Source organism: Charadrius vociferus, unplaced genomic scaffold, assembly GCF_000708025.1.
Source record: "Charadrius vociferus isolate BGI_N301 unplaced genomic scaffold, ASM70802v2 scaffold337, whole genome shotgun sequence".
NCBI classification, from domain to species: Eukaryota; Metazoa; Chordata; class Aves; order Charadriiformes; family Charadriidae; genus Charadrius; species Charadrius vociferus.
This window is the reverse complement of record NW_009649049.1, coordinates 581,164-606,641: the sequence shown is the minus strand read 5'-3', so window position 1 is coordinate 606,641 and position 25,478 is coordinate 581,164. Positions and strand designations below refer to the sequence as shown.

The following is a 25,478-nucleotide window of genomic DNA, read 5'->3' as shown; positions in this document are numbered from 1 at the left end:
ACACGCTAATAAACTAGTTTATCAAGCTTTATTCATACAGTAATTTTTCTTATTTGCAATTGTCTGAAATGGTCAATATTTAACATTATCATTAGGAAACGAAACTAATCTTGAAAACTTCAGAAATTTCAAAGGAGTTTATTTGGTCATGACAAAAAAAACAGACAATAAAAAAAATTTCTGGTAATTTTTAAAAAAGTTTTTGAATAAATAAAATTGCTACTTGTTACAGGCATAGTCCACAAACACCAGTATCAACAAACAACTCACTCAAAGCAAACCACTTGTACTGTAAAACATTAGGTTAAACTTAGAATACTAAGACAAATTCCCACATGTTAATAACCAGGGTAAAAACCAGAAGAAAATTATCTTATTGCACTGCACAACATAAAAATAGCCTTTAAAATACCACTGATTTAATGAAAGAGGAAAAGACTGAACTTAAGACATACTGCCAACAGCTGTTTTTCACCATAGACCCAACAAATGACTTTATAAATGCTGAAAAAATTCAGTGGCTTAATTTCTGTTAAAGATTTGCCATGCAAACAAGAAAATAGAAAAATGCCTCATCAGTAGATATAAAGCTTTAGAGCATCAAGAATATTGCAGCATATCCAGGTACAAAATGAATTTACTATAAAAAAGGTGCTGTTATTTACTATACAAACAAAATTGCTCTCAACTGATAGGTCAGAACAGTTTAAGCAACTACATAAAACATAAAAGGCTCAGTCCTGCAGCGTCTATTTGCCACCACCTCTACTATGAATTGCAGGTACGCATTATCTCATATTTGGTGTGTTTTCCTTGCGGAATCTTGACTTCCTCAGGCTGTTACTGTTTGGGTTATGACCAAATTCTGTTTAATTAAATTACTGCTACATCTCAGATATAGCATCCAAGACTTGGATTCAAGATGATAAAATATTTCATGAAATAGAATTATACAGGACTAAACATTTCCTGCCAAAATAATGAAAGCCTTGGTTCCAAAACCTTCACAAAATCCCAAAGATTAATTTAAATAAAAAAGGCTTCTGCAAGGAAGATGCAGGAGGATGCAAGGAAGGACTATCTGAAATATTCTAGGGGTTTGTTCCAATAACGCAAGGCTTTTTCCCACACGTGTTTTCTCTTAAAGAATATTACACAAATGTCAGCTGAAGGGCTTTCTGTACCCGGCCAGAGAAAGCACAAGCAAAGGGAAGTGCATTATGCTGATCAGCTGCACAGAAACCTGTACTATGACATTAGGATTACTTCAGCAACATTACTTTTTGGTTTGAATGGGATAAAGAGGCGAAAGAAAAAAAAAACCACACACAAAAAAAAAAGGTATTGGTTGGTTAGTTTGGGAACATTTCTTCTCTCTTGTTAAGAGGCCAGAGCTTCACAGCTAGGATTACTTCTTTTCCTTCTATCTAGCCTTTTCAGTTTCTATTCCCAGTCGAACCGGAAGCAGGGGAGTGAAAGGGACGGCTTCTCTCCAGCTCAAGAAGCTTGGCCCATGGCAGAGGCATTTGCACCAGAATTTGAGAGACAGTTCAATTCTTGGCTCTGCCAACAGACTTCCTGCATGTCCTTAAATCCCTTTGTGCTTTAATTCTCCCTGTGAGAGAGGACAACGGTTTCTTTGTTCATCTTATCAACTAATTTCTTTGCCAGTGGAAAAACTGTCTGCTCTGTGTGATGATGTACATACACATACTATATTTAACAGCATGAAAGTTCAATCTTGATGAAGGTATTTAGGAGGAATTGTAAAATACTAGAACAAGTCACAGATAACATATGACAAATATATACTGTTCCTCTGCAGGATGGCAGGCAGAACCAAGAAACACTGCCTTGACTGAGTGGTAGCTTTATATTCCTGTCATTTTATCACTGAATTATACAGTCATGAAAATACACCTTATCCACTCAAAAATCTACCTCATTTTGGAAAAGAAGAAAACTCTGTGCTTATCACATCAATCTAATTTATAAATGTTCTGATAGAAATCTTGAACTTCAAAAAGTGCTAAAATCACCAAAGGCACGACTCCACACACCCCCTTCCTCCCTTTTATCTTTTTATTAAATTGTTGGTATTCTGCTGTAAACCCAAGGTGAAAGATCAGAATACCCATTGCAAAAATACCACCTGGTATTTTCATCTACCGGCACAAAACCACATTCTTTTCAGAGCCCTCTTTTCTTGCTTGATAGGGGTTCCTATTGTGTTATCACTGGATTATAGAAGAGTGATTTAAGTGCAACAGCCACACAATCCAAACCCCACAGAATCTGACACTGTTATCAATATCTGACTTATCTCAGTCCAACTATACTTGTCATAATAAAGCTTTCTACACAGAAAAAAATAAACTTACATAAAGTATTCATTAATAAAGCCAAAACTTAAGATTTACACATTATATCTTGTGGTTTATGTAAGTCTTATTCTGGTATTTCATCTGCCCATCAAATCAACATACACCAATCCTATCCATTAAGGACTGAATGAAAACCCTTTCATTTAGTGAATTGTGAAGTAGATATTAGGCTTGGTAATTCTCTCCAGCAGAACAGCAAATATTTGTTAGGGAGACACAATGAAAACATCCTCCATTTTTCCTCAAAAGCTAATGGTTACCAACTGCCATTATTTAAGAGGAACGACAGGAAAAGGACTTTGTCTTGGGGAGCCATTTCTTTTTCCGATCTAAACCCGTGGATCACCTGGCAGAAGTCCAACTTCAAACTTGAATCCTCTTTCTGTACAGTTATTCTGTAAAACAGAATCGTCACAGGTGCTCTATTTTTCCAAGATCCCTTGTTCAATCTACGTAAAACACTCCTTACAGATACAGTTACTTGGACATACACAACTTTCATGCATGTCAAAGGAAAATTCTGAGCAGTTGTATAATCCTGGATCTCCTGCCTAGGCTTCAGGAACACGTGCTGCTTACATTCTCAGCTAAAGAATGCTCCTTGTCTGATTTTGAGCAATGCTTCCCTTTCTATGGGAACTTCTGCCATGGTACAATTGCAATAGGAGACAAGGGTGGGGGGTGTGTGGGGGGTGTCAAACTGACCATGTGTTAAGAATAAATTACATATCAATAAATAAGATATGCTCAAAAAAACACAGAAGATTTTTGATTATGCCCACCTTCTGCAAAAGAGTGAATCACTCTTTTGCAGAAGGCAATGAAAGACTACTCTGTATTATCTAGTTCTTCAAAACTAAACAAAAACTTCAATAAATACCCTTAGGGAAAGGAAGGAGTAAATACCTAGCTACACGCAACCTGCAACACTGTGTACACAAACCACTTAATGAGTGGGTGAGCAACTAAGCGTTTTTGTTTCTCTGTAGCAGGAACCTGGGGTTGTAGGTTTCAGTGCCGCTCTATCCATATGGGTGCTTGTTTGCTAGGATGCATGTCAGAGGAACAGATTTCATTTTTGTTCTGTACATCTTCACCAGGAGAATAGTAACACACTGACTTACACTAGTGCCAGCAATACACAGCAAAGGAAGATTTTTCCTGAGTGAATTCCGGGCCAGACCATGCAAGAATAGAACCACAGGGGAAACTAAAAAGTGCAGCTTTTCTAAAGGTCTAGCAAAGGCAAATGTCACAGCTGGAAGAAGCAGCACAATGTTCTCTACAGTCATGCTCTTTTAGTCCACCAGGACCAGAAAATGTTTTAGACGTCCCACTGCCCCGGCCAAGATATTACTTCATGCCAGAAAAATGATGCAATTTGTCACTTTAAATGTTGTGATACCACCATTACCTGTGCCTGAACATCTACCAGAAGTAAAAAAAACAAAAACAAAAACAAAACAAAACAAGCTACCCCCCCAAAAAACAAACCGAAAACCAAACGCAAAACAAAATGAGGTGGTTTTACCATTATCCTCTTAAAATGAGCAAAAAAATACTGTGAGACCTGTTAGGGGTTTTTTGTTTGTTTGTTTGTAGTGTTGTTTTTTTTTCATATATACTGAATTACATCTCTCTTGCAATGAAAAGAGCAAGGAATAAATAACGGACTATAATGAAGTTATAAATATCCTGCATTTTCTCCCACCACTGCTAGCTCTTGGCTAGGATCCCAGGTCATTAGCGGATGTCTGTGATTTCATGTGAAAGGAAAGTAAAGAACAACAACATAAAATTAGTAAGTTTTATTGTTTAAGGCAGCAGGGACAAATATCAATTCTCAGCTGTGTCTCTGAAAATAACTGCCCATTAATTTTGTGAGAAGACAGAGGATGGAGATGGAAAAAAGATTGTTTCTTGACTTTATTATAATGGGGTGGGTGGAAAAAGTAGTGATCCAAATTTTTCAGTAATTTAGTAAGGGCTAACAACTGTCTGTAATACTCAGACAACAGTACAATGACATTATCAAGATTAGATTTCTGCTTTTTTCTCTTTGGCTGGAAATAGGTATTCTCTTTTCAGGTATCAGCTAATTCAAATTGATATTTTTGCTATTAGATCATCAGCTCTTAAAATTACTACACTGGAAAACAATTCTTAAGTGTATAAAATATACTTTCCTAGCAAAAAGCTCATTTCTCTACCTTCGTACAAAAGACAGCAATGCCAAAATAAAGTAAAAATGAAGCAAAAGAGATGTTGAAACATTGAAATTACTAATTTATAGAAACAATTCTTTTAAAATACCAGCAGAAATTCTACAGGGCAGATTCCATTTATAAAACTATCATCAACAACTGAATTTCAACAGTACCCAAACGTGATAAGCTTCATTTCATGCTGCTGAAAGTAAATTTCCTGTATTTAGCATTGTTTAATCTGGGTGAACCTTGCAAGTGCTCACGGAGTTCACCATTGCTTGGTCTCAACTGCACCTCAAATTTCAGTTTTTGAGAATTACAATTATGACAGCTGTTAGAAGGATATACAGTAACTGTTTCAATAAAGTGTGTCTTGATTTCATCACATAAATACTATATGCTAATAAAAAGCCAAATCTTCTTGAAAAACTGGAAACACAAAAGTACTGGTTTTAAGAGTTCCCCTGAAAACTGACACATAAAAAATATTCCCTGTAGGCTTTAAACGGCACAAAAATGCAGGAATGACAGTTACTTGAACACAGTTTCACTTTTAAACTGATTTTTCACTGTCCAAGCTCAGAACATTAAAAATCAAATAAAAAGCAGCTACTATAAAATTTTCCACTTTATACTCAGTTGTATTATTAGCAGCATCGGTAAAGTGGGGCTTCAGATGTATTGCAATAATTTGCTTCCCTTTAAGTGTACAAGTAAACGCAGTCTTACCTGCCAAGGTTGGTATTAAAGAATCTATATTTTGCCTGCAGCAATCAGCTGCAGTTAAGCAAAAAAGAGGAGTGGCTTACCACATTCTCTTATTCTGTTTCTCTTCATCAAATTCAGCCAATGGAAGACAAATCCTTTGACTCAAGTTGTTACAGATGTACTAAAGGAAGAACCAACTTTTAACCTGATTCTACAATACAATATAGGCATATACTCTGTTTATAATTTGGGATATTAAGCAAGCTGTAACAGTATTTTTTGTTAATAAAGCAATTCAGTTCATCTACAAACAACTCTTTTTATGTTAGTATACAAACCAGAAGTGTTGCCACTTTGAGACAGAAGTCTGTATTTAAAAGAAATTATGGCTTCATAATTGGAGGGATGAGAAGTTTTAAAGGACACTTATTAGTAATATAGAGCAGTCACTTCTACTTCTGTCTTTCACAGGAAGGAAAAAAAAAAAAAAGTAGATTAATGTATTCCTGCCAGTTTCAAGCAATAGACTTAGGACTAAATCTGTTATAATCATTAGAGGTATTTTTTTCTGTTGCTTGTTTCCTTAAAATAAAGGCTTATGCCTTTATTTTAAGTGCATGCCTTCTGATAGGAAAGTTTGGCCAGCTTTTAGAATATATGCCGGGCTTATTGCCAAAAGAACAGCTTGAGAAACAGCTACCCCCATCAACCCTACTTGCATACACATAGATTTCATCCCACATTTATATGAAGGGCTAACTATCTTCATCAAGCATGGTTCACAAGGGCGGGATCTGCTGTTACTCTTCTCACAGGCAGGGAGACATACAATAGTAATGCTTCCACTGAACAAAGCCCCTTACAGCAATGGGACTATTTTTACACCTGTGTTTTGAAACACTTACTCAACTGCTTAGAATACTAACTGTGCAACTGACTTACATGAAAAGGATGTGAAGGAAAAAAAAAATATCTACACACTTGTATGAATTCAGATACCACTTCAATGTTTATTGAGAAGATCAAGAACCAGAAGTGAAAACCCCAAGCAAGTTTCTTGACTTTGGTTCAGCTCTTCAGAGATTCTTGCAGCATTAAAGTTTCATGGACCTTTTTTATTGCATAAAAATAATGCTGTCTATAGTATGTCTCAACTCTGAGGAAAAAAAAAAAAGTGGCTTGGAGCTGTACAAGATCCTCAGGAAAAGAAGTTTTAGCAGTTTCTGGGAGAATCCACACAACAGGAGGTAATTTAAGGTCACTTACGAGTTCAGAGAGAGAGCTCTTGGCATCTTATTCTCAACAATATATTAACAACAAAGTTTGCCAGGACTAGTGGTTGAATAAATTGTTAATTCCGCTCTTTTGCCAGGCCAGTGGCCTCTCTTCATTTCCAGCTCACACGTACTCTGGGCAGCTTATTAGCAGCCAAATGTGCAATGAGCAGTCACAGCTCACCTAATTAGAAATGTTAGATTAAAAAGGCAGCAGAAACTATCAGTTTCTTCTATTTTTGCTTCCCTAGTGACAGCAGTTACCTAGGCTAGGCATAACTACTTCTTTGTACTGCCCTTCTCTTCCCCACTTACTTCAGACCACATCAACCTCAAAACCAGGCAAGGCATACTATGAAGATACCTCAGTGCTTCATACTACACTTTGCTAACGTAGACAGAAAGCCAAAAGCAAGCTGATTGGCAGCACCTGTAAAACATCTAAAAAGTAGATGTAAAATATCTAAGAAATCAACCATCCCATACTTCCATAAAGCAAAAGATAACAGCATACATCTTCAAAAAGAAAAACATGCAGATCTGCTATAGATCAGAGAACAAACAGGCAGCAGAACCAGGGAATTCCAATGTCCCAATTAAGGTCACATACTTCTGCGTCATTACAAGCCCAGTAATAAACCAAAACTTTGGTATTACCAAGAGGAACAAAGACCCTTTGGCAGAGTGTCAAAAAAACTTCTTCATAATATTATGACAAGACATTTCCTGTGAAGACAATACTGGAGTTTCCCTCTCAGACATGATGCTTTCTGGGACAAAAAAAACCCCAACCAAACCCTAAAAATATTCAGAGGAACACATTTGATTGTCTAAGAGAAACAGCATAATTTTACTCATGACTAAGAAAATACGTGAAGGGTTTGGTTTTGTTTTTTTTTTTTTTCTTTTTAAAATGAGACAGCTGGAAGAAATTTCATCAGCATTTTAAGTTTTTCCAAGTTGAAGATGCATTCAATTTTATTTCTTTACAAATTAATATTTTGTAAGAGAGCATCTGTCATTTGTTTTAGTGGCCGGCCCAGCCCAAACCACGACAGCTATGCAGCACATTAAAATGGACAAGAAATGGGAAGATACCTAGCCCTTCAAACTAAGTGATATAAAAAGGATTGAAATGCAAGACACTTATGCCAGGTTTAAGTGACCACCCAGCCTTCTACATAAACTTTCCAATACTTTATTAATAAGGTATAAATTTTGTCACTTATAGTTTGCAACTTACATTGTCAGTTCTATCCCAAAATGAGTTTATTGTATTGAGCATGTATTTAACATGTATTAATTTAACATATGTCCCTTAACTCTTTTTTAATCTCTCTGTCTCACTACGATAAAATGTTTCAGAAAAAGATAGGTTCACTCACAACCTGAGGATATACTGGAATATGACAACATAATTATCTATATTTCTACTTCCATTATACTCTCTTTTCGATAGAGAACAGCTGCATCATTGATCTAACTAGAAATTCAGTTATTAGGGAGTACTTTTTCTGTTTCAAGAGTATTGAATATAATGCCCACATGTCAAAGTTGCTGGGTGATTTTTAGACAACCGTGCTGTTTAAGACAACCATCTATCTCAACAGAATTCAGTTCAGTCTTCTCTCTTTCCAGCGTAACAACTTACAGCAGAAACATTGGCTGTTTCTTACATTCAACATCTGTATAGTCTGCTCTCCTCAAACAAAAAAGGCCTCAGTGTCTGCAAATTCTTTTTTTTTTTTTTAAACATGGCTGCCAGCTTTGATCAAAGCTGCACAAACAGGGCAAAGTAGCACACTGCTCTGTACAAATTAGAGCATTTCACTTGTAACACTTCATTTTTTTATTAGTCACTCAACCATTTTTTTTAAATTTAAAGCCTGACTTGAAAAGGATTTTTAAAAGCATACTTTTTTTAAAAAAATAAAGATATTCTATTTATATCATTGTTTCCTCCAAACTTCCTTTATCAAATAATTCTCTTCCTGGTTCTTTTTCATAATTTTCTAGAAATTATCTTCTGTTAAGCGTGCTTTTATCCTAAGGTATGTAACAACAGAAAAAACCCTGTTAAGATTATGGAAAAATATTTTTAAAATTCCATTATTCCATGCCACTATTTTAAACGACATCAATCATTTTGTTATTTCAAGATGCTTCCTTACTCACTAATTTTCTTTAGGCAAAAAAGACAAGAGTCTGAGAAATACTTCTGTATCTAATGGTAGCAAAATGAATTATCAAGAGGATGGAACAATGCAGAAGGAAGGCAGAAAACACTGTAGAAATTTTCAGGGATCTCTGACATTGTACAGATACGCTAAAGAACATGTCCTCATGTTCTGGTATGTGATGTCAGGTGCCTGAATCAGTGCATAAATGTACAAAACTGCACAGTATAGAAGGTGTGCTGTGCAGAACCAGCTCGAATGGTAAATCCATCTTTAAAACAAAAGCTGTAGGGACTCTCAAACGTTGGCCTACAGAGAGGGGGATGAGCAGCGAGTTGAGAAAGTCTGCAAATCCTACAAGGTTACTTACTGTATCAGCCCCAGAACAATATTACAATATGCATGCTGCTAGAAAACTTATTGACAGCGTATAAAAAAAAAAAAAAAAGCTCTTGATGCTTAGTATGAAGCATAGCCATTAAAACAAAGGTGCTACACTGTGTGCAACAAATTTCCACCCCCATAATTAACACTCCATCCATAATCCCTCTGCTGGGAATAGAGCTCTTCACACAGCTCCCATTACGGCTTTAGGTCCACTGCTGGTTACACTCTGCAGGCTATCTTCTACCCCATAAAGATGTCGTTAGGTCCCAACATAAAATGTGATCTATTTTTTTCTTGTCCCACAAAGCTAGAAAGATAGAACCAGAGACATATGTATGAAAAACGTTCTCCCTTCTCCAAGTGATAACTTCTAGTCACTTGCAAAAGCACTTCAGTATCACTTCCCAAACAGCGCTACCAGCACTTCTGACAGGACCACGCAATTACAACTGCAACACTAGTGATATAAACGTGCCCAACCCATATGGCACAGACCAACCTGTGTTCATATTATCAAGTATTCTCAGCCTCCAAAGCTGGGTGGCCACATGCAAACTGCCAGTCAGGAATGGTGATGGGCCCTGCCAGTTCCTGGACTGTGCCTAGGAACTGTTACAAGCAGCACCAGCTATCCCAGCCCAAACAGTACCAGGGATGACTCTAATAATTTAGCAGTATAGATGACCAAGCTGTGGTGCTCAGAGAATACTCCCTGGTGTTAAATGGGGCCATTTTATTTACATGTACAGATACAGCCTCAGTTTGCTACGAGGAAAAGATAGTATCAACTCCAGGTTAATAAAATGAGGAGCAAAAGATGACCTTCTAATCTCTTTTGCGCTCTCTTTCAACTCAACATGCTAATGACACTCAGTTGCAGAAACCCACTTACATTCATAATAAATGGAATAGAAAAAGATGACATTCCGTATACTGTAATAAGCAATCAATTTATGCAAATGACATGCAGTAGGATGTGAGACAATAAAAGCATTGTGCTGTACCATGCAGTCAAATACACAGAAATGATGTAAAAGAGGACAACGTGAAGAGCTGCAAGCAAATTGCTGTCTCTGAAATCTTTGTGTTTTCAGATTAAATGTATTTTTAAGGTGTTGGCAGTTCTTTTTGGTTTCTGCCAAATTTGAGTTAAAAATATCAAAAGCTACTTAATCACAGGCTTTAAATTATCTCATCCTCCATATAAAGGAATTGAGAACGTTGTTAATTTTCTGAATGTAAGCTGAAAACGCAGCGTCAATTTCTTGGTTTAGAGTCACAAGGCACTTTAAAAATAACCAAAAGATATAACAACCTTAGCTGTCAAAAAATTAAAAAGGAACAAGTAACAGCCTCAGATTGTGGACTAGAACATTTCCCAATCATTACAGAAATGAGATGACTTTTGGCTTTAAAATGCTAACTAGCTCCACCAAACCCTTTCACTTAATTGGAATTTGAAAGTAAGTGCTGGAATATGAGAAAAAAATCACTGCTTCAATGATACATTCGTATTAACTCTCTCTCTAGATCTTTAACATGGTTCCACCTTTTTCTCCTATTTCAAAGCAGCTATGAGAAATGTTCTTGGTTCTAATCCAAATCAAAAGGAAAACAAAAAAAAAAGAAAAGAAAAAGATAAAAGCAAGTAGGTTTCACGTTTTGTTTAGCTAATGAAAAGGTCAGTGAATTCAGACACACATTTCAAAGCAGAACTTGCGTTCTATTAGAAAACAGGTTACAACATACAGCAATAATATACATATGTATTTGTCATTTATTAACTACTCTGGCCATTACTTTCAGTCATTAAGAAACAGAATGTAACTAAGGGCATCACAGTAAGATAGACTGGAAAAGAAAATGGCCTTAGAGCACTGTCACTTATTAGAGCAGCATGATGACTTCATGTATGACACGCACGATGCAGGGTAACCTGAGTTACCCACCACCATTGCTTATGTACAAGAAGGTCCTGGAGATAATGTGTGAGAAGGAGTGCAGAATTCCAAAGCCCAGGTGAGGCAAGCCCAAGCACGTGGGTCCCAACACCAACAGCTAAAGGAGCACTCTTCTGTTCTGCAGGTAGAATTTGTAGATGCACCTCTCCTCTCCCAAAGGGTTAAGTGCTTTCACAGCACTATATAAGGAAGCTCTTTTGATCATACTTCCAAGCACTCGGGTTACATTTATTGGTCATGTGGCAAAATGATTATTGCAGTCTTTACTGTAAAGGTCATAGACAGCTCTGACAGGTCTTGCTTCAAAAGACTAGGAATCATTGCTCCGAGATATTTTTGTCTTTTAAAATCCATCAGGAAACCTCATTCTTCCACAACAAGGATAACAAAAAGTGTTATCCACGAAGCTTTCAACATTGTTGTTCCAGCCAAAAAGTTTATCTATTCCTAAGTCTATGAGCAGTTACTCACATTGGTTTTCTGCTATCCCAACAGAACACACTCAGCAAAACTTAACACAAGACAACATGTCTCCTTCTGTTCTATTCGCCTTCAAAGCAATCGGTTCTTTCCTGGACATTGCTTTGCTGAAGCCCAATTTAAACACAGATTGAAAGATCTTTTACTAAAATCAACAGATCTAGCCAAAACTTGCAAAAGATTTATGTCTCAGAAAACTTAAGCTACCAAAACAAAAGGCATAAAACACTCTTGTACCAGTAATGTGAGCTCCTCTTCCTTTTAGTCACATTCCAAATGAAACAAAATCCTGAAGAGGTGCACAGTTCTTTTTCAAAACCACATCCGAAGTACAAATATAACCTCCCTCAAAGTATGCCTACTTCAAATTGAATAAATAATCCCCTGCAATTTTCTATCTCTGCTTCTCTGATGCTAAATAGAGAAGGCTTTTCTTACCCACTGATGTCAAGCTACCCACCTCTGTCTATGAAATAATAATAAAATTTCTTTAAAAATATCTATAAAGAAAAATTAGGTAGGCCAAATTAATCAATTCTGGGCTGGATCCTCAGTTCCTTAGATTAATTTTTCAGGCTTGATGTTTTATATGTAGGTCTGTCACAGGGGATAAGGCACAAACTCTTTAGAGACTGACTCTTTTTTCCATAAGAAAATCTGCCAACAATACTGTAAAAGCACACGATATTGATGATATAATCCATGCATACACTCTTAGAGATGTATGTTTGTGCAGGAAAGGGATGTCTGAAAATTCAGAATGAATAACACTTGAGATAACCGTCGAGCAGAAGTTGAGACTTATCTTGAAGTTAATAGATGTAATTTGAAATCAAGTCAATCCTTACAGGCACAAAAAAAACGCCAGGAAAACATTCATTGCCATTCAGCATCTCGGGAATATGATCTATCCAGCAAGGATTGATTCAAATAATTCATTAATAAGTTTTGGAATGGACCATTTCACATGACAGTGATAGAGTCTGGTAAGACATACTTCAAAATACATTTGCCAATCTAAGATACAGAACATTACCTCCCCTGCTTCAGCTGAGAATGTCCTGACATTGTAACACTGAAGTTATAAAGAGTGAGAACATATCCATAATAGCATGTACATCTGAGGGTAAGGAACCCTAAACTGACACTTGGAATTTTGATTTTGATGTGCTGAGGCTACTGTAAATGTTTCTGGACTGAATTAATTGTATACATCTTCACTCTTTCTGATGCAATTTAGGACCACTGCCAACAGAATTTACTTTAGCAGAAAAGCCAAAGCCGAACAGAGATGTTAATTTTGCTTTTCACATATGAGCTGTGAAGGGCAGACTTTATGTTGATTAAAAACAAATCAGAATTGGGACTTAACATGCAGGTGCTCAGATACAGCCAAAAGGATGACTCATTCAGTTTGTGTTCAAGGCCACACACACACATCTCTGAGGCATATCATCTTAGTTAACAGAAAAATGTAAAAGTTAGCTACTATTGAAGATAAAAAAATAAAGCAAGCACAAAACTATAAAAAAAAGGGAAGGGCTTTTTTTTCCTATAATATGAAAGAACAATTGCTGTCCATACCAAACACTTTAATAAACAGTAACACAGGACACATGCATATTATTTAAGTTATTCAAGCTTTAGCTACTTACACATGCAAGTCCAATCTCATGGCTGCAACATGTCAGAAACATGGCACATTTTCAGAAATAAACAAAATGGCTGTGTTGAACTTGATCACAGCTGCTGCAATAAATGTATCTCACTATTCAATGCTAGCACAGTCCTGCCCAACAAAATCTTTCATAAGCCAGCTGCCCGCTAAAACCTAATAAAACCCCAAACACGTAAAATAAACCCCCCAAACCTGGCCCAGTCTCCTACTAAAAGTCTATCAGCATCCTTCTACCCAGTGACTATAGATCGTGCAGACCAACACGATCTTGGAGACTTAGTTGAAAGTTCAGACCCATTTTTCAGTAATTTCAGTTCCCAAAAGACCAGTCTAACCAAAGTTATTCACACAACATTGCTAAGATTAGTTTTTAACCTGGAGCATTTTTTCTCCAATCTTGGATGAATCTGCTACCTTGGAAGCACCATGAATATGACCTTCCATTCCGTGTCCAGCCGTGCTGTGGAAATACTTGCAGATGAAAAAGGGAAACTGTTTGTTAAGCACAAAGAGTAAGGAATGGTCCTCATATTGCATAGAAAGAGGGGAAAAAAAAATTAAAAATCACTACTTTATGAGCATGAAGGAAAGACTGTGGTGTGATTACACAGAGGAATTTAAACTGTGAATGTTCATCTAGAAGCAAGAAAGAACAATCAACATCTGCATACAGCTTATCCATATAACAGACATTTTTTTTTAAATACATCTTCATCAACAGAAGTTAATTTAAAAAAAATAATAATCATCCTTCCAAATAACCACATGCTGTCAAGTTACTTCAGAAAGTTTGCAGGTCACCAGTACCAAGCTTTTGTTTTCATTTGTAAGACACGCAAAAATCACAAGGTTGATAGAAGTAAAACAGATTGCGAATGTGCAGGTTCACTGCAACATGCCCGACAACCGGCAACCCAAAGAACTTGTTATTCTCCTTTTCTTCTAAGTTGCTGAAGGCACTTACGGATCCTTTCAACATTATTTAGCAAATTATACCACCTGCCTATTGTAAAGAACGTGCTCTGTGTGTCTAGTAAGCAATGGTGAGCGTCTATCAGGGCAACAGAGTGAGTGTGTACGCACACTAGCAGATTAAACCATTGGGAGACATCTCATTTCATTGTTTGTGAAACATTTTATTGATTTCCCTTAACTTCTTACCAATATTCATCTTAATCCTTTCTTGTGTACTCCTGTTTAGGCTTCATTTTTGAAATGTATCTGTATTAAATTATAGTTGCATATGAAAATATATCACAGAACCACAGAATGACTATGTAATTATTTCTATCCATTAACTTAATGCCTCAGTTCTTTAAAACTAATTTTTGTCTCCCCAAAATACAATTTTTTAGTGTTATGCATGGTAAATTGAAAATCAACTTGATTCTTTTTTGTCTTCCAATAAAGCCTGCTTTGAAGTTTGCAATTATTCACGACAATTCCCAGAGGTTTTCTGCAAAAAAAAATCTTGGTATAGCCAGAAAGAATGACCTTATTTGATCCAACACAGCAGCTGTGTTGCTGGCAGAAAATACATAGCATGCAACTCATGGTGGTTTCCCTCCCTCCATCATAATCCATTATATACTGATGCAATTATTGCACAAAAAGCCTTTTTCTTATAGCACGCTCTGCTTTTCACTTTTGTCTCACTCTGGGTTGGAGAAAAAAAAAAATCTTGTGGATGGAATGCTTACTGCTTTTCAAGTATTTCATGCAAAAATGCCATTTACACCCACAGCCACTGCCTCCTTCTCTTTCTCCCTCCTTTTACACCAAGACATGGGGGGCGGGGCAGAGAGAGAGAGACAGAGGAAGAGAGAACAAACTGAAGGATTTTTCAAGATATTTAAATTAGAGCTTTATTATGTTATCTTTTTTAAAATTAAGCACATATGCCAGATAACTTTTGAATTTATCTTGAGAATTCTCAATGTAATTGGAAAACTTGAATCTCACAGGGAATGCACGGAGGCACAAAGGTGTCACAAACTCAGCTGCAAAAGTTAAAGATCTCAGTTAAAGATCTTCAGAAGTGTGACTACGCTTGCATTTAAAAAAAAACAACAACAAAAATAAGAGTAGCAAGTACAGTGACTTAGTTTGCAAAGGGTCGGAAAGCATGTTGCAATCTTTTGCTTCCAAACAATACTGTTGTGTAACTTTTCTAAACTTTTTCAATTAACATGTAAAACAAACAAACAAACCCTTCAAAAACAAAACAAAAAACCTAGTGCAATATTGAAGATCTTGCATATTAAAACAAACACATTTGTTTCTTCTTTTCGCTTTTCAGTTACACTCTGACAAGGAGATAAGAAAATCATCTGCCTGTCTGCCTCTCTGCCCCTTTCCCCAAATACTTTTCTTAGCTTGAAGTAGTATAAAACCCAACTATGCTGGGAAGTAAAATGTGATGAAAAGCAATTACGGTACTATTAAATAAGAAATGGAAAAAATCTGTTTACAGGGTTCATGTACATTCACTCATGAGCCATAAGTAACTCCCATTTCTCCTTTCAGAGCACAGAATAAAACCCAATCCCCCCAGTGAATATTTATAAACAAAGATAGAAATAATTAGATAATGTGTTTGAATGGAAAGGAGTTCTTCCCAGCCCACATTTGTAATGGACAGACAGGCAAAGAGAACCTGTGTCACTTGTTATATACAGTTTAGAAATACACAACCTTTAATTTAACATACTGTCTTGCTTCTGAACACTCTAGTAAAAACCCTCAATGGTTCAAATGTACAGTGAAAGTGCACCAAAAGAGGAATCACAGGAATCACACGCTTACATTAGTAAGCCAGTGCTGAAGAATGGGGGGCAGGGAGGAGAAGGTCAAGAAATTAGGAGCAGTTACTGACATTTGCAATAAGACTTGTTTTCATACCCTTACTGCTTTCTTACTGTAAGACCATCCTGATTCATTACAATAATAGTTTTCACATGTGACATGTAAAAATTCTAAAGTCTAAATTATGATTTCCCTTATAACCGTTATCATCTCCATTTAACTGATGCACCAAGATACAGAAACTAAGCTTGAGATCTGCAAAAAAATGTTTCAAGAAAACCCAGTCGGAGATTTGGATCCCACTGAAATCACTGCAAGTTGGGCACTTAACCACTCTTCTGGATTTCACTCTTTCTACCATTCAAAGCCTATTAGTCACGGGATGTATTCCTCTTATCAAAAGGAACAGATTGCTACACATCAGCTATCTATGGCAACTGCTGTGTGTAAATACCTGCTTGTACATCCTGTGGGTCAGTCTGCCCACCATGGTTACTGTGCACGCACAATAACCGGATGGGTAGGATGGCTGGAGGGAAGCTGAGGACTGAAGCTGTAACAACCAGCTACAGGAATACTTAAGGCTACAGAAATGCATGCAAGCGTTAAGAATACTCTTGTGCAGAACACTCAAGATTTTGTTTAACTGCACTGGCATTAGATCAAGCTGAACTGTGGGTTTTTTTTTCCAGTAGGATTTCAATGGGCATTCACTTAAGTTTTGCAACTGTTTTAAATATTTTCCTTTGCTTGGTGGAGCTAAAGCAAGCTTGAGGAAAGATTCGTTAAGAGCTATTTTAGGTTTTACAAAGGAACCTCAAAAGATTGAAACAGACTTTCCTACACCAGACAAAAATTTAAATTTAAATAAGTTTAAATTTATATGTTTGCAGGACAACTATAAGGGTCTCAAACCACCTACATATCAACTATCGTATTTAACCAGGAGAACGAATCGGCAAGCCTGAATCTGCTTATAAGAATAAAAGCTACAATGCAAAATATCATTACAATATCATTATCTCACATTAGCTTTACTGCAAAATGGAAATATGCCATGAATATCTATTAAAGGATAATTCCATAGTTAAACAATGGCCAAAGAGTGATGGATTTCCAACATTGTCTTTGGAAAACAATCCTAAACTACACAGAGCTTCCTGAAGACATCTGTGGAGGAAAGGGGCAGGGGGAGAAGGAAGCAATAGTTACTTTTACACAAAATGTCCCCCTTTAGTAAAGGTTTTGTATAGTATCAAACTTGCCTCCCAAAAAAGCTTTAATACAAGAATGCAGGGAGACATGGTGAAACTACCTCATTGTATGCAAGCGGTAAAGCCCAGGTGCAGACACTCAGCATTCTACCTCTGCAAGACTAAATTAATTATGCAGCAACACACCACAGAAGAAAATGAACAGTTTATCTGAAAAATGACAGGAAAAGGAACATCACACCAGAAGTATTACATTTTCTTGTGTGGGGTTTGGTTTGGGTTTTTTTTTTGGTTGGTTGTGGTAACTATATCTTGACAGTGATGGTTTTGAAAACCATCCCCTCATTTATAACCATGAAAAATGTCTGTAACAAATTGCAGAGTTAAGATCAGAAAAACCATGCATGCCTTTTTTCACTTAAATGCCTATAATCTTTTAGAATTTCCTTTTGTTGCTCATTTCGTATTTTGCCCATCAAACGTTCCGTTCCTGTCCTGAATCGATATTTATTTGTTACCTGTTCTTTCTCTGGTCACACACAATTTTTTGATACTCAATTTCTTTCTCTCTGCCATGTAGCCCTAGGGCCTGGTTCATGTCTCTGTACTTAGCAGGATTGAGCGCATCTGCTTCCTTTCCTTCTTCCTTCAGTGGCTGGTAACTCTGGTTGATTTAGCCAGTGACTCTTCTCTTAGGGTATTTCTTTATTCATCTATTCTGTTTACGCACCAAACAAATCCACTTAGAAAAAAAAATTGTCATTAAAAAGAGAAGGTAGACTTTGGAAAGAACTGCACATCTGTGAAAGTAGATGAAAATCTCAGCTTAATATCAATGCGAAGTATTCAACTGCCCAGTGAGAAAACAAAAGCAACAGGCCCAAGGATCTGGGCCTGACCAGAGGTCCCATTGTAAAATGTGGCATTCAGCTTATTTGGAAAATGAATGTGATACTTGCACAGCTAAACTATTTAAAAAAAAAAATCTTACATTTTTAAAAGAATTTATATAAGCTCTAAAGGAAGACTAAGGATTCAGACCACTACTATTCGACTTCTAAATTAAACTTACAAATTACTTAATCATCATTAGAAACACTCTATAGCTTCATATTTTACCACAGTTAGGAGAGAAATAAAGAAAACAGAACTCTGGCTGATATCTAGTTCCTCAAATGTTTTAAATGAGAGAATAATCTTGAATAACAGTCAAAGACTATCCACTTGTACCTGAAACGATCTTCTGAAACCAATCACCATCCAACCAGTTATCTCTGCTAAGCAGCCTGTTTCCCAGATATCAACAGTGATAGGTTCTTCTTTCAATAGCCAAAAATCAGTTTTGTTTTTAATTTAGCAAACTTTCCTATTTTCAGAGATATGAGGAGGCTTACATTACTCATGTAATGCCAGTCAAGAAAGCTTGTATATATCATTAAGAGAGAATTATTTTTTAAATTCAGCCTTAAAAAAATATGTAGACAGTAACACTTCTTTAAAAAAAGAATTTATATTTTTGACTCTGCTTGTGTCAGCTTTTTGAAAGGAAAAGCACTTCCAGTTTCATTGCTATTAAAAATACAAAAAAGAATCAAGGCATACAATCTGTTACATGGGCACTGCACATTGTACTAATTTGGATCAGTTCCTCTTCAGTGTACTGACTTGCAAGGTCTGCACTCCCCGAATTAAAGTGAAAAAAAATCCCTTCCCATCTTTTTTTTTTTTTTAATTAAAAAGGGCAATAGAAAAAATAATAACATGAATGTATTAGGAAAAATAAACAAGCTGGTCAACATGTATTCCCATTTTGGCAAATAGAAGTAGAATACAGGTGGGAGAGAAAGCACAATTTTTATAAATGGAACAATAAATCTGAACTTTTAATCCAAACATTTGGAAGTACTTACACATGTGTGATTTAAGCCTGTCACAAGTATTGTGAAGTATATGATCGAAACTATAGGGAATAAAAATCAATGTGTGTAGTCATCTCTAGAACGCAATGGACCAGAACCTAACGTGAGCAATATCAACACCAAGAAGAAATGGCAAGAATTATTTGGAGAACCAGGTTTGTATCTTTAAAATCATATTTTTACCTATACACTACGATTTGCAGCCCTTTCACTACTGTTTTATAGTCACAGAACCCTTAACTACCAAAGAAACTGTTGGGACTTCAATTCTTACGCCCATCCAGAGGACAAAAAAGGGACAGTTTACTAAAAGACAGCATTCTACAAAAATGAACCTAAAGGAAGACACTTCGCTCTACTTTTCATCCTCAACCAATACACCAATCACATATGATAATAGTTGGCAGGACATCTTCAAGGAAAAAATAATCCAAGGTCAGCTCATGAAAGAAAGCTTTTACTGGACGACAGTGTTACCAAACCTCCTTTGGCTGCTGATAGCATCGTTGCTGTAAGGAAGCTCAGAAACTTCAAGCTCAGCACTGAAGTAATGATTCAAAACATGGAATTAGTACAATAAACTTCATTCATACAGTGTAAGGGAGCAGACAAATGCACAAAAGCATGGTAAAATTGCAATATTCCAGCAGCCCTCTTCTCAAGGACATTTAAAGTATGCTTTACTGGTTCTACAATCACCGAGACAGGTAAAAAGTCCTGGCAATTCACTTGTGACTCCAGGCCTTTCAAAGCACCAGTCCATCTTTAAATGTTTCTTAACTCGTGAAAGAGGTCTGTCAGAGGCTCAAGAACCCAATGGTCACACGAAGCAGCGCTGGAAGTCCTTTCAGCCAGCATCAGGCACCAATAAGGAAACTGTGGACCATTACTTAATTTTCTATGGCCAGTGACATCAGGCACCAATAAGGAAACTGTGGACTTAATTTTCTATGGCCAGTGAGCTTGTGTTTGCCCATTCGGTGTTTTGATTGGATAAAACAGTACTGTATGGTAACGCAAGACTCACCAGTGTCTGAAATACCTACTCAGCCCCAGCAAGGAAGCTGCACTGTTTATATTGCATTTCATCTTCTTTTTCAATTGCACTTGTATTTAATAGCAAAAAGAACAAAAAAATTACACTTTGTAGCCAATATTTATATTTTCCATTTGGCAGTTGTGATAATTCTTCATACTGAGTAGAGATAAAGCTGAGTTGGCAGACTGTATTTATCAACATTTTATCTGCTAAACCATTTCAGCTATAAAGCCAACTGTACTGTCAACAGTTCCAAGAAGCACACTCCTAAGTGTATTATGAGAAAAACTAATGTAAAACATCAAATCCAAATAAGCAAGTAAGATAATACAAAGGGGGGGGGGAGGGAACCCCAAACCCAAACATTCATTTAAATATTTGTTATTCGTAATCCCTAAAATGGAAGTTTATCTAGTGCCGAGTACTTTAGAAAGACAACTTTCTTTTTTAAACACTAAATACATACTTCCTGAGTTCCCCAAATCTCTTTCACGCTACTGCACCAAGTAGGAAACTTAGCACAATCAAAGATTTGATCTAATGTTCTGGTAAACTGCCAAATTTGATAATTTTTCAAAGACTGTCTCTCAAAAGTAAAACAATCCCATGCTTATCACCACTAGAAATAAGTATTTCACAGGACTATCTCAGTGGTAGTGATCGAAAGTGATGCTTTCTGTGAAAAACAACAAATTATACAGGTTGGAATTTCAGGAGCAATTGCACTGACAACATATAAAAATGAAAAAAGATACAATTCTGAAGACAAAAGAGCAGTAAAAACTTATTTTAATGCCGACAGACATATGTGATTGTATACAAGCACAGAGAAATCTTTGGATAGCTTTGCTATCCAAATATTTATTTACTTGTACTAGATTTAATAATTCTTTCTTTATTAACAAAAAATTGCAGTTGTATCCTGTTTTAATACCAAGTCCTTCGACTTTCTTTCTTAATCAAACCTTGGATCTTCAAACTAAGATTCTCAATTAGTTATACGAGATTTCTGATGCTTTAGCAAGGAAAAGTGCTCAGAACAATACACTGTAAGTAAAATTTACTACTGTTAAAGATGCGATTACTTCACTGTTAACCTTTCAGCAGCATCACCTTGACACTTCTCCTTTCACCTCAGAGCTTCCTCCCTCTAGGACCCGATTCCCCTCCCCCCACCTAAATTCTCATTGCTATGCTAAAGTTCGCAGATCATCGCAATTAATAATCACTACCAAAGCTGACAGATCTAATGAAAGTGTGCATCAGTTGACGAACAAGGGTATTGCAGTCCTACAGCTCCCACTTAAGACCAAAGGACTGAGCACTGTGGTATTACAAACAAATAGAAAAACACAGAGGCAGAAAAGAAAATGAAATTTTGTCTACCCTATGTCTCATCTCTTCCTGTAGATGTGAATATAAAGGACAAAACAGGATGGAAACACAGACACGAAGAACAGGATTGCTTACCATTTCCTGAGATGCATACTTTGGATCTTCAGGATCAACTGACCAGTAGCAGTAATCAAAGCTGAAGGCCACAGTCTTTTCTCTTGAGTCCCAAGTGCCATCAAGCCTACTGTCAACCTGACAACAGAAAGAAAAAAGACAGAAAGACCAATTTACTTTGAAGCTGACCAAAAAATTAAGTATTTAAAAACTGACAGGAACTTTATCTAAATCTGTATTGTGGAAAAGGAATGACAAATAGTTTATCCTCTTTATTCAATTTTCTTTGATGCTCAGAGTGAGGTGGAGATGTTCATGACAGATCTGCTGAAGGGTTTTTCCTGAAGGGTTCGTTTATTACACCTAAGGTCCCCCAGGCTATATACAACAAATGCAATTTAGTGACCCTTCACAACATCTATATTAGCAGAAAAGCTCTATAGCCATTTTTATATTTTTCTGTCATTTTTTGGCATCATTGAAAACTGCATGACAGAAATTATGTCCAAAGTGAGAAAACAAAACCAATTTTCTCACCGCATTGAGAAACACAGGTGAACACACAGGTCTTTTCCCCCATTTCCCCTTTGCTTTGGTCATGGCTGCAAGCTAATGCTTTTGTCACTGGGACTGCACACTACAAACCTAACCTTTATGGGTTAGTAATAATGACAGCGAAGCCTTTCTAGCATAACAGTCAGAAATGGTGACTGAAATATTAAGGGAATCGTATAAGTCCTTCTATATAATCTTGCCCAACTGATTCGTAATAAAACTGATAAGCTTGTGAACAAGGAACTACATGTTGTTGTTCTGGTCATCCAAGGAGAGTAACAGGCCAAAACATTACACAAAACTAACACCATCCACATGTAATTTTGACCTAACTGGTAACTTTATTGTAATCTTGACTTTTGCAACAACGTAAGAAAAGAAAAAAAGGTTCGTTATAATTCAGTGTCTAAACAAACCACTTCACTGATGGTCCCAAAAACTAGGGGTGACAGTGCAGTCTGCCCAATTACTGCATAAAGGGCATTCTAAACACTGAACTCTGCAACCAGATGCGAGGTTTACAGGGAAAATTAATTTACAGGCCCATCTGTAGGTTTGGGGATTTGGTTGTTGGTTTTTCTTTTAACCGAAGAAAGAGCAAAGCAAAGGAGGACAGAAATAATTTTAAGTTATCTTTGAAGTAAAGAGGTTTCATGTATTTTAAACCCCACATGACTCTAAAGTTGTCATATTGAATTAAGTACAACCAAGGTTTCCTCTAGGCAGGATTAACATCTCAACAAGCCTACCGATCATCTTCAATAACAACATTTTTAACATTTTGTGATTCAGAGATTTTTAGGCAACTACCTTGTATTTTCTTAGGTTTTCTACAGCAATAGGCAGAAGATTGCCTGGAGCACTGCCTCCCTATTACAACATGTAAAAATAAATATTACCCCTCCACCTCAGGAAAAGCAGCCCCTGACCACAGAGGTGATGACCCTTCTGGTGAGAAGGGGTTTGCTGCTAACTACAAAGCGCATCTACCCCAGATACAACAATGTGAACATTGGCATATAAATATTAATTTATACACTAACATGGATTCACCTAAGACTGTCTAACCTTAGTTTATGCATAAAGCGAACTCACTCCCTTTACAAAACTCACCAATTATGAAGACCCAAGAGAGAAAACATCCACAAGCCAGCCCCGGCATCTCCAAATAACCCTCCTCGGCCTGCTACCAGCAGTCTGCCCAACCCCTGTGGTTTCCCCAGGCAGCCCACAGCCCCTCTTTAAACAAATAAAATTAAAAAAAAGCAGCCCTCTAGGTCTAACGAGGCTCAGCTGGACCCAGTTAGGCAGCTGCATGACTGAGGCCTCCACCTGCTGAGGGAGGCTCCCCCGACATGGCGGGCAGCCTCCGAGGCCCAAGTCCTCACAGCCCACCCTGCCACAGGGACCCAACCAGAGAGTAAGTGTCTCTTCGTAGAGCTTTATCACACGTTTAAGGAGTTGGGGAAAACTATTGCAGAAAGCAGTGAGTCTCAGACCCTGCAAACACAGCCTTTGAGAAGGAAACGTACAGAAAATAAGCAACGTAAATCCATGAGACCTCTCATACCACTAGTATTTTTCCCCTCTTCTTTCTTTAACAAAAAAAAAGAACACTTTAGTCATACAAAAATAAGTATAACGGAAACGAGATAAATAGTTCAAATATTTTAATTCCATTTTTTGCCACTGGTTCTCTTAAAAACCTAATAAATTCACTCTTTTGAACCAACAATCCAGAATAACTATGTTGCTTGTAGATATAAAGAAAAGGACACAAGAAATACAAAATGCATCCATCTTTTAGGATCCCACAGTAATCACAGTTATCCCACGGTGCATTTATTTGCCTTTCAAGCTGAAACATGTTTGACAACATAAAATTGATTTACTCCCATTCTATTAATTTAGTGAAGGACCGTGGCAGTTCAAGAGTCTAAACCAGAGGGCTGATTCCCATGCATGCCAGCTCCAGAGCTTTCGCAGAGGACAACAGCTACATTCAGTTTATTCTTATAGCTCTTGGTCTTTTACCAAGGCCTGAAGTATAGCCGAACACATTTTGCTCCATTTTATGCAATTCAGTTGCACTCCAAGTGCAAATATGAGAGTCAGAGACACACAGGGAAAGAAACTATCCAGATGTTAGTAACAGTAAGATAAGCACAAAATCCTGAACAATTTACTAACAGCTTTGAATGATGGCATGCAGCCAGACTGCAGCAGCTTTGGCAAATACAAAATATGCAGCTACATGTTATATCCCCTGGCGAAAAAAAAAAACAAAACCAAACCCACAACCCCAAACCAAAACCACCCCTGCCACACACACTTTTGTTGCATTTATTCTATTGCTGTGCCAGTTTAAACATCTCCCTTTGATGTTTCTCTTAGAATGATACAATAGCCAAGCAAACATAGAAAAGCATCAGGGTATCGGGATCCTTATTTAAGAACGAGAAGATGACAAAAAGCATACCTTTATATTTCTGACTTTTGCCACTTTGTCATCAACTTCTACAATCACTCTTCCTCCTTCTGCACTCTCTCTGGAAACAAAACACATTCAAAAACACATTTAAAATATGAAGACACAGAAAGAGGTATGTCAAATTCGTAAAGCCCAGAAACTTGTGTGTACTTTAACAAATTGGAGATCAGAAAGAGCTACAAAACAGCTACTTGTCAGACACACTGTGAGAGGAAGCAGCATCTGCAGAGCAGCAGCCAGGTATCTCAATAGTAAAAGAACAAAATAAGACTGCCGTCATTAAACAGCTCCCAAGAGCTTGTCCTAAACACTTTGTTAGGATTTTATTTCAAGTTTAGAGTGGTTGTTTTAAATTGTGTTTACAAAGAAGTAGAGTGGAGCACAGGTAGACTGGCTGTGCTTTGTGGATCCATGTCACAGACCTATGAGCCACAAGTATCTCAAGTCGTACTGTCTGATTTTTACCACATAATCCAAAGTATGTGTTGTAGTCCTTAAAAAAGTACTCTTCAGCAAAACAAAACTGTCCTGAAATGTAAATGGACAGGATTGTTACACAAGTGCAAAGAACCACATGCTCACGTATACCGTCTATATAAAACTCACATTGAACACATCTACGACTGGCTACTACAACCAACTTTTACTTCCAAAGATGAGTCATATTAGAAAAGAATGAAAAAAGCATGTGGCCAAAGCAAAATAAAACAAAAACAAACCCCCAAATCCAAACAAAACCTGATTTCTGGG

General features: G+C 36.9%; 1 protein-coding gene across 1 annotated transcript in view; it reads right to left on the bottom strand.

The window, feature by feature from the left end:
* The window catches only part of STARD9 (StAR-related lipid transfer (START) domain containing 9), a 110,912-nt gene that overhangs the window by 72,340 nt on the left and 13,094 nt on the right, over positions 1–25,478 (bottom strand). The window contains exons 2-4 of the mRNA XM_009887985.1: positions 25,151–25,256; positions 24,717–24,786; positions 21,704–21,820 (exon numbers count right to left, since the gene is read on the bottom strand). Of these exons, the coding sequence (XP_009886287.1) occupies positions 21,704–21,820; positions 24,717–24,786; positions 25,151–25,256 (293 nt within the window). The remainder of the gene's footprint in view (positions 1–21,703; positions 21,821–24,716; positions 24,787–25,150; positions 25,257–25,478) is intronic.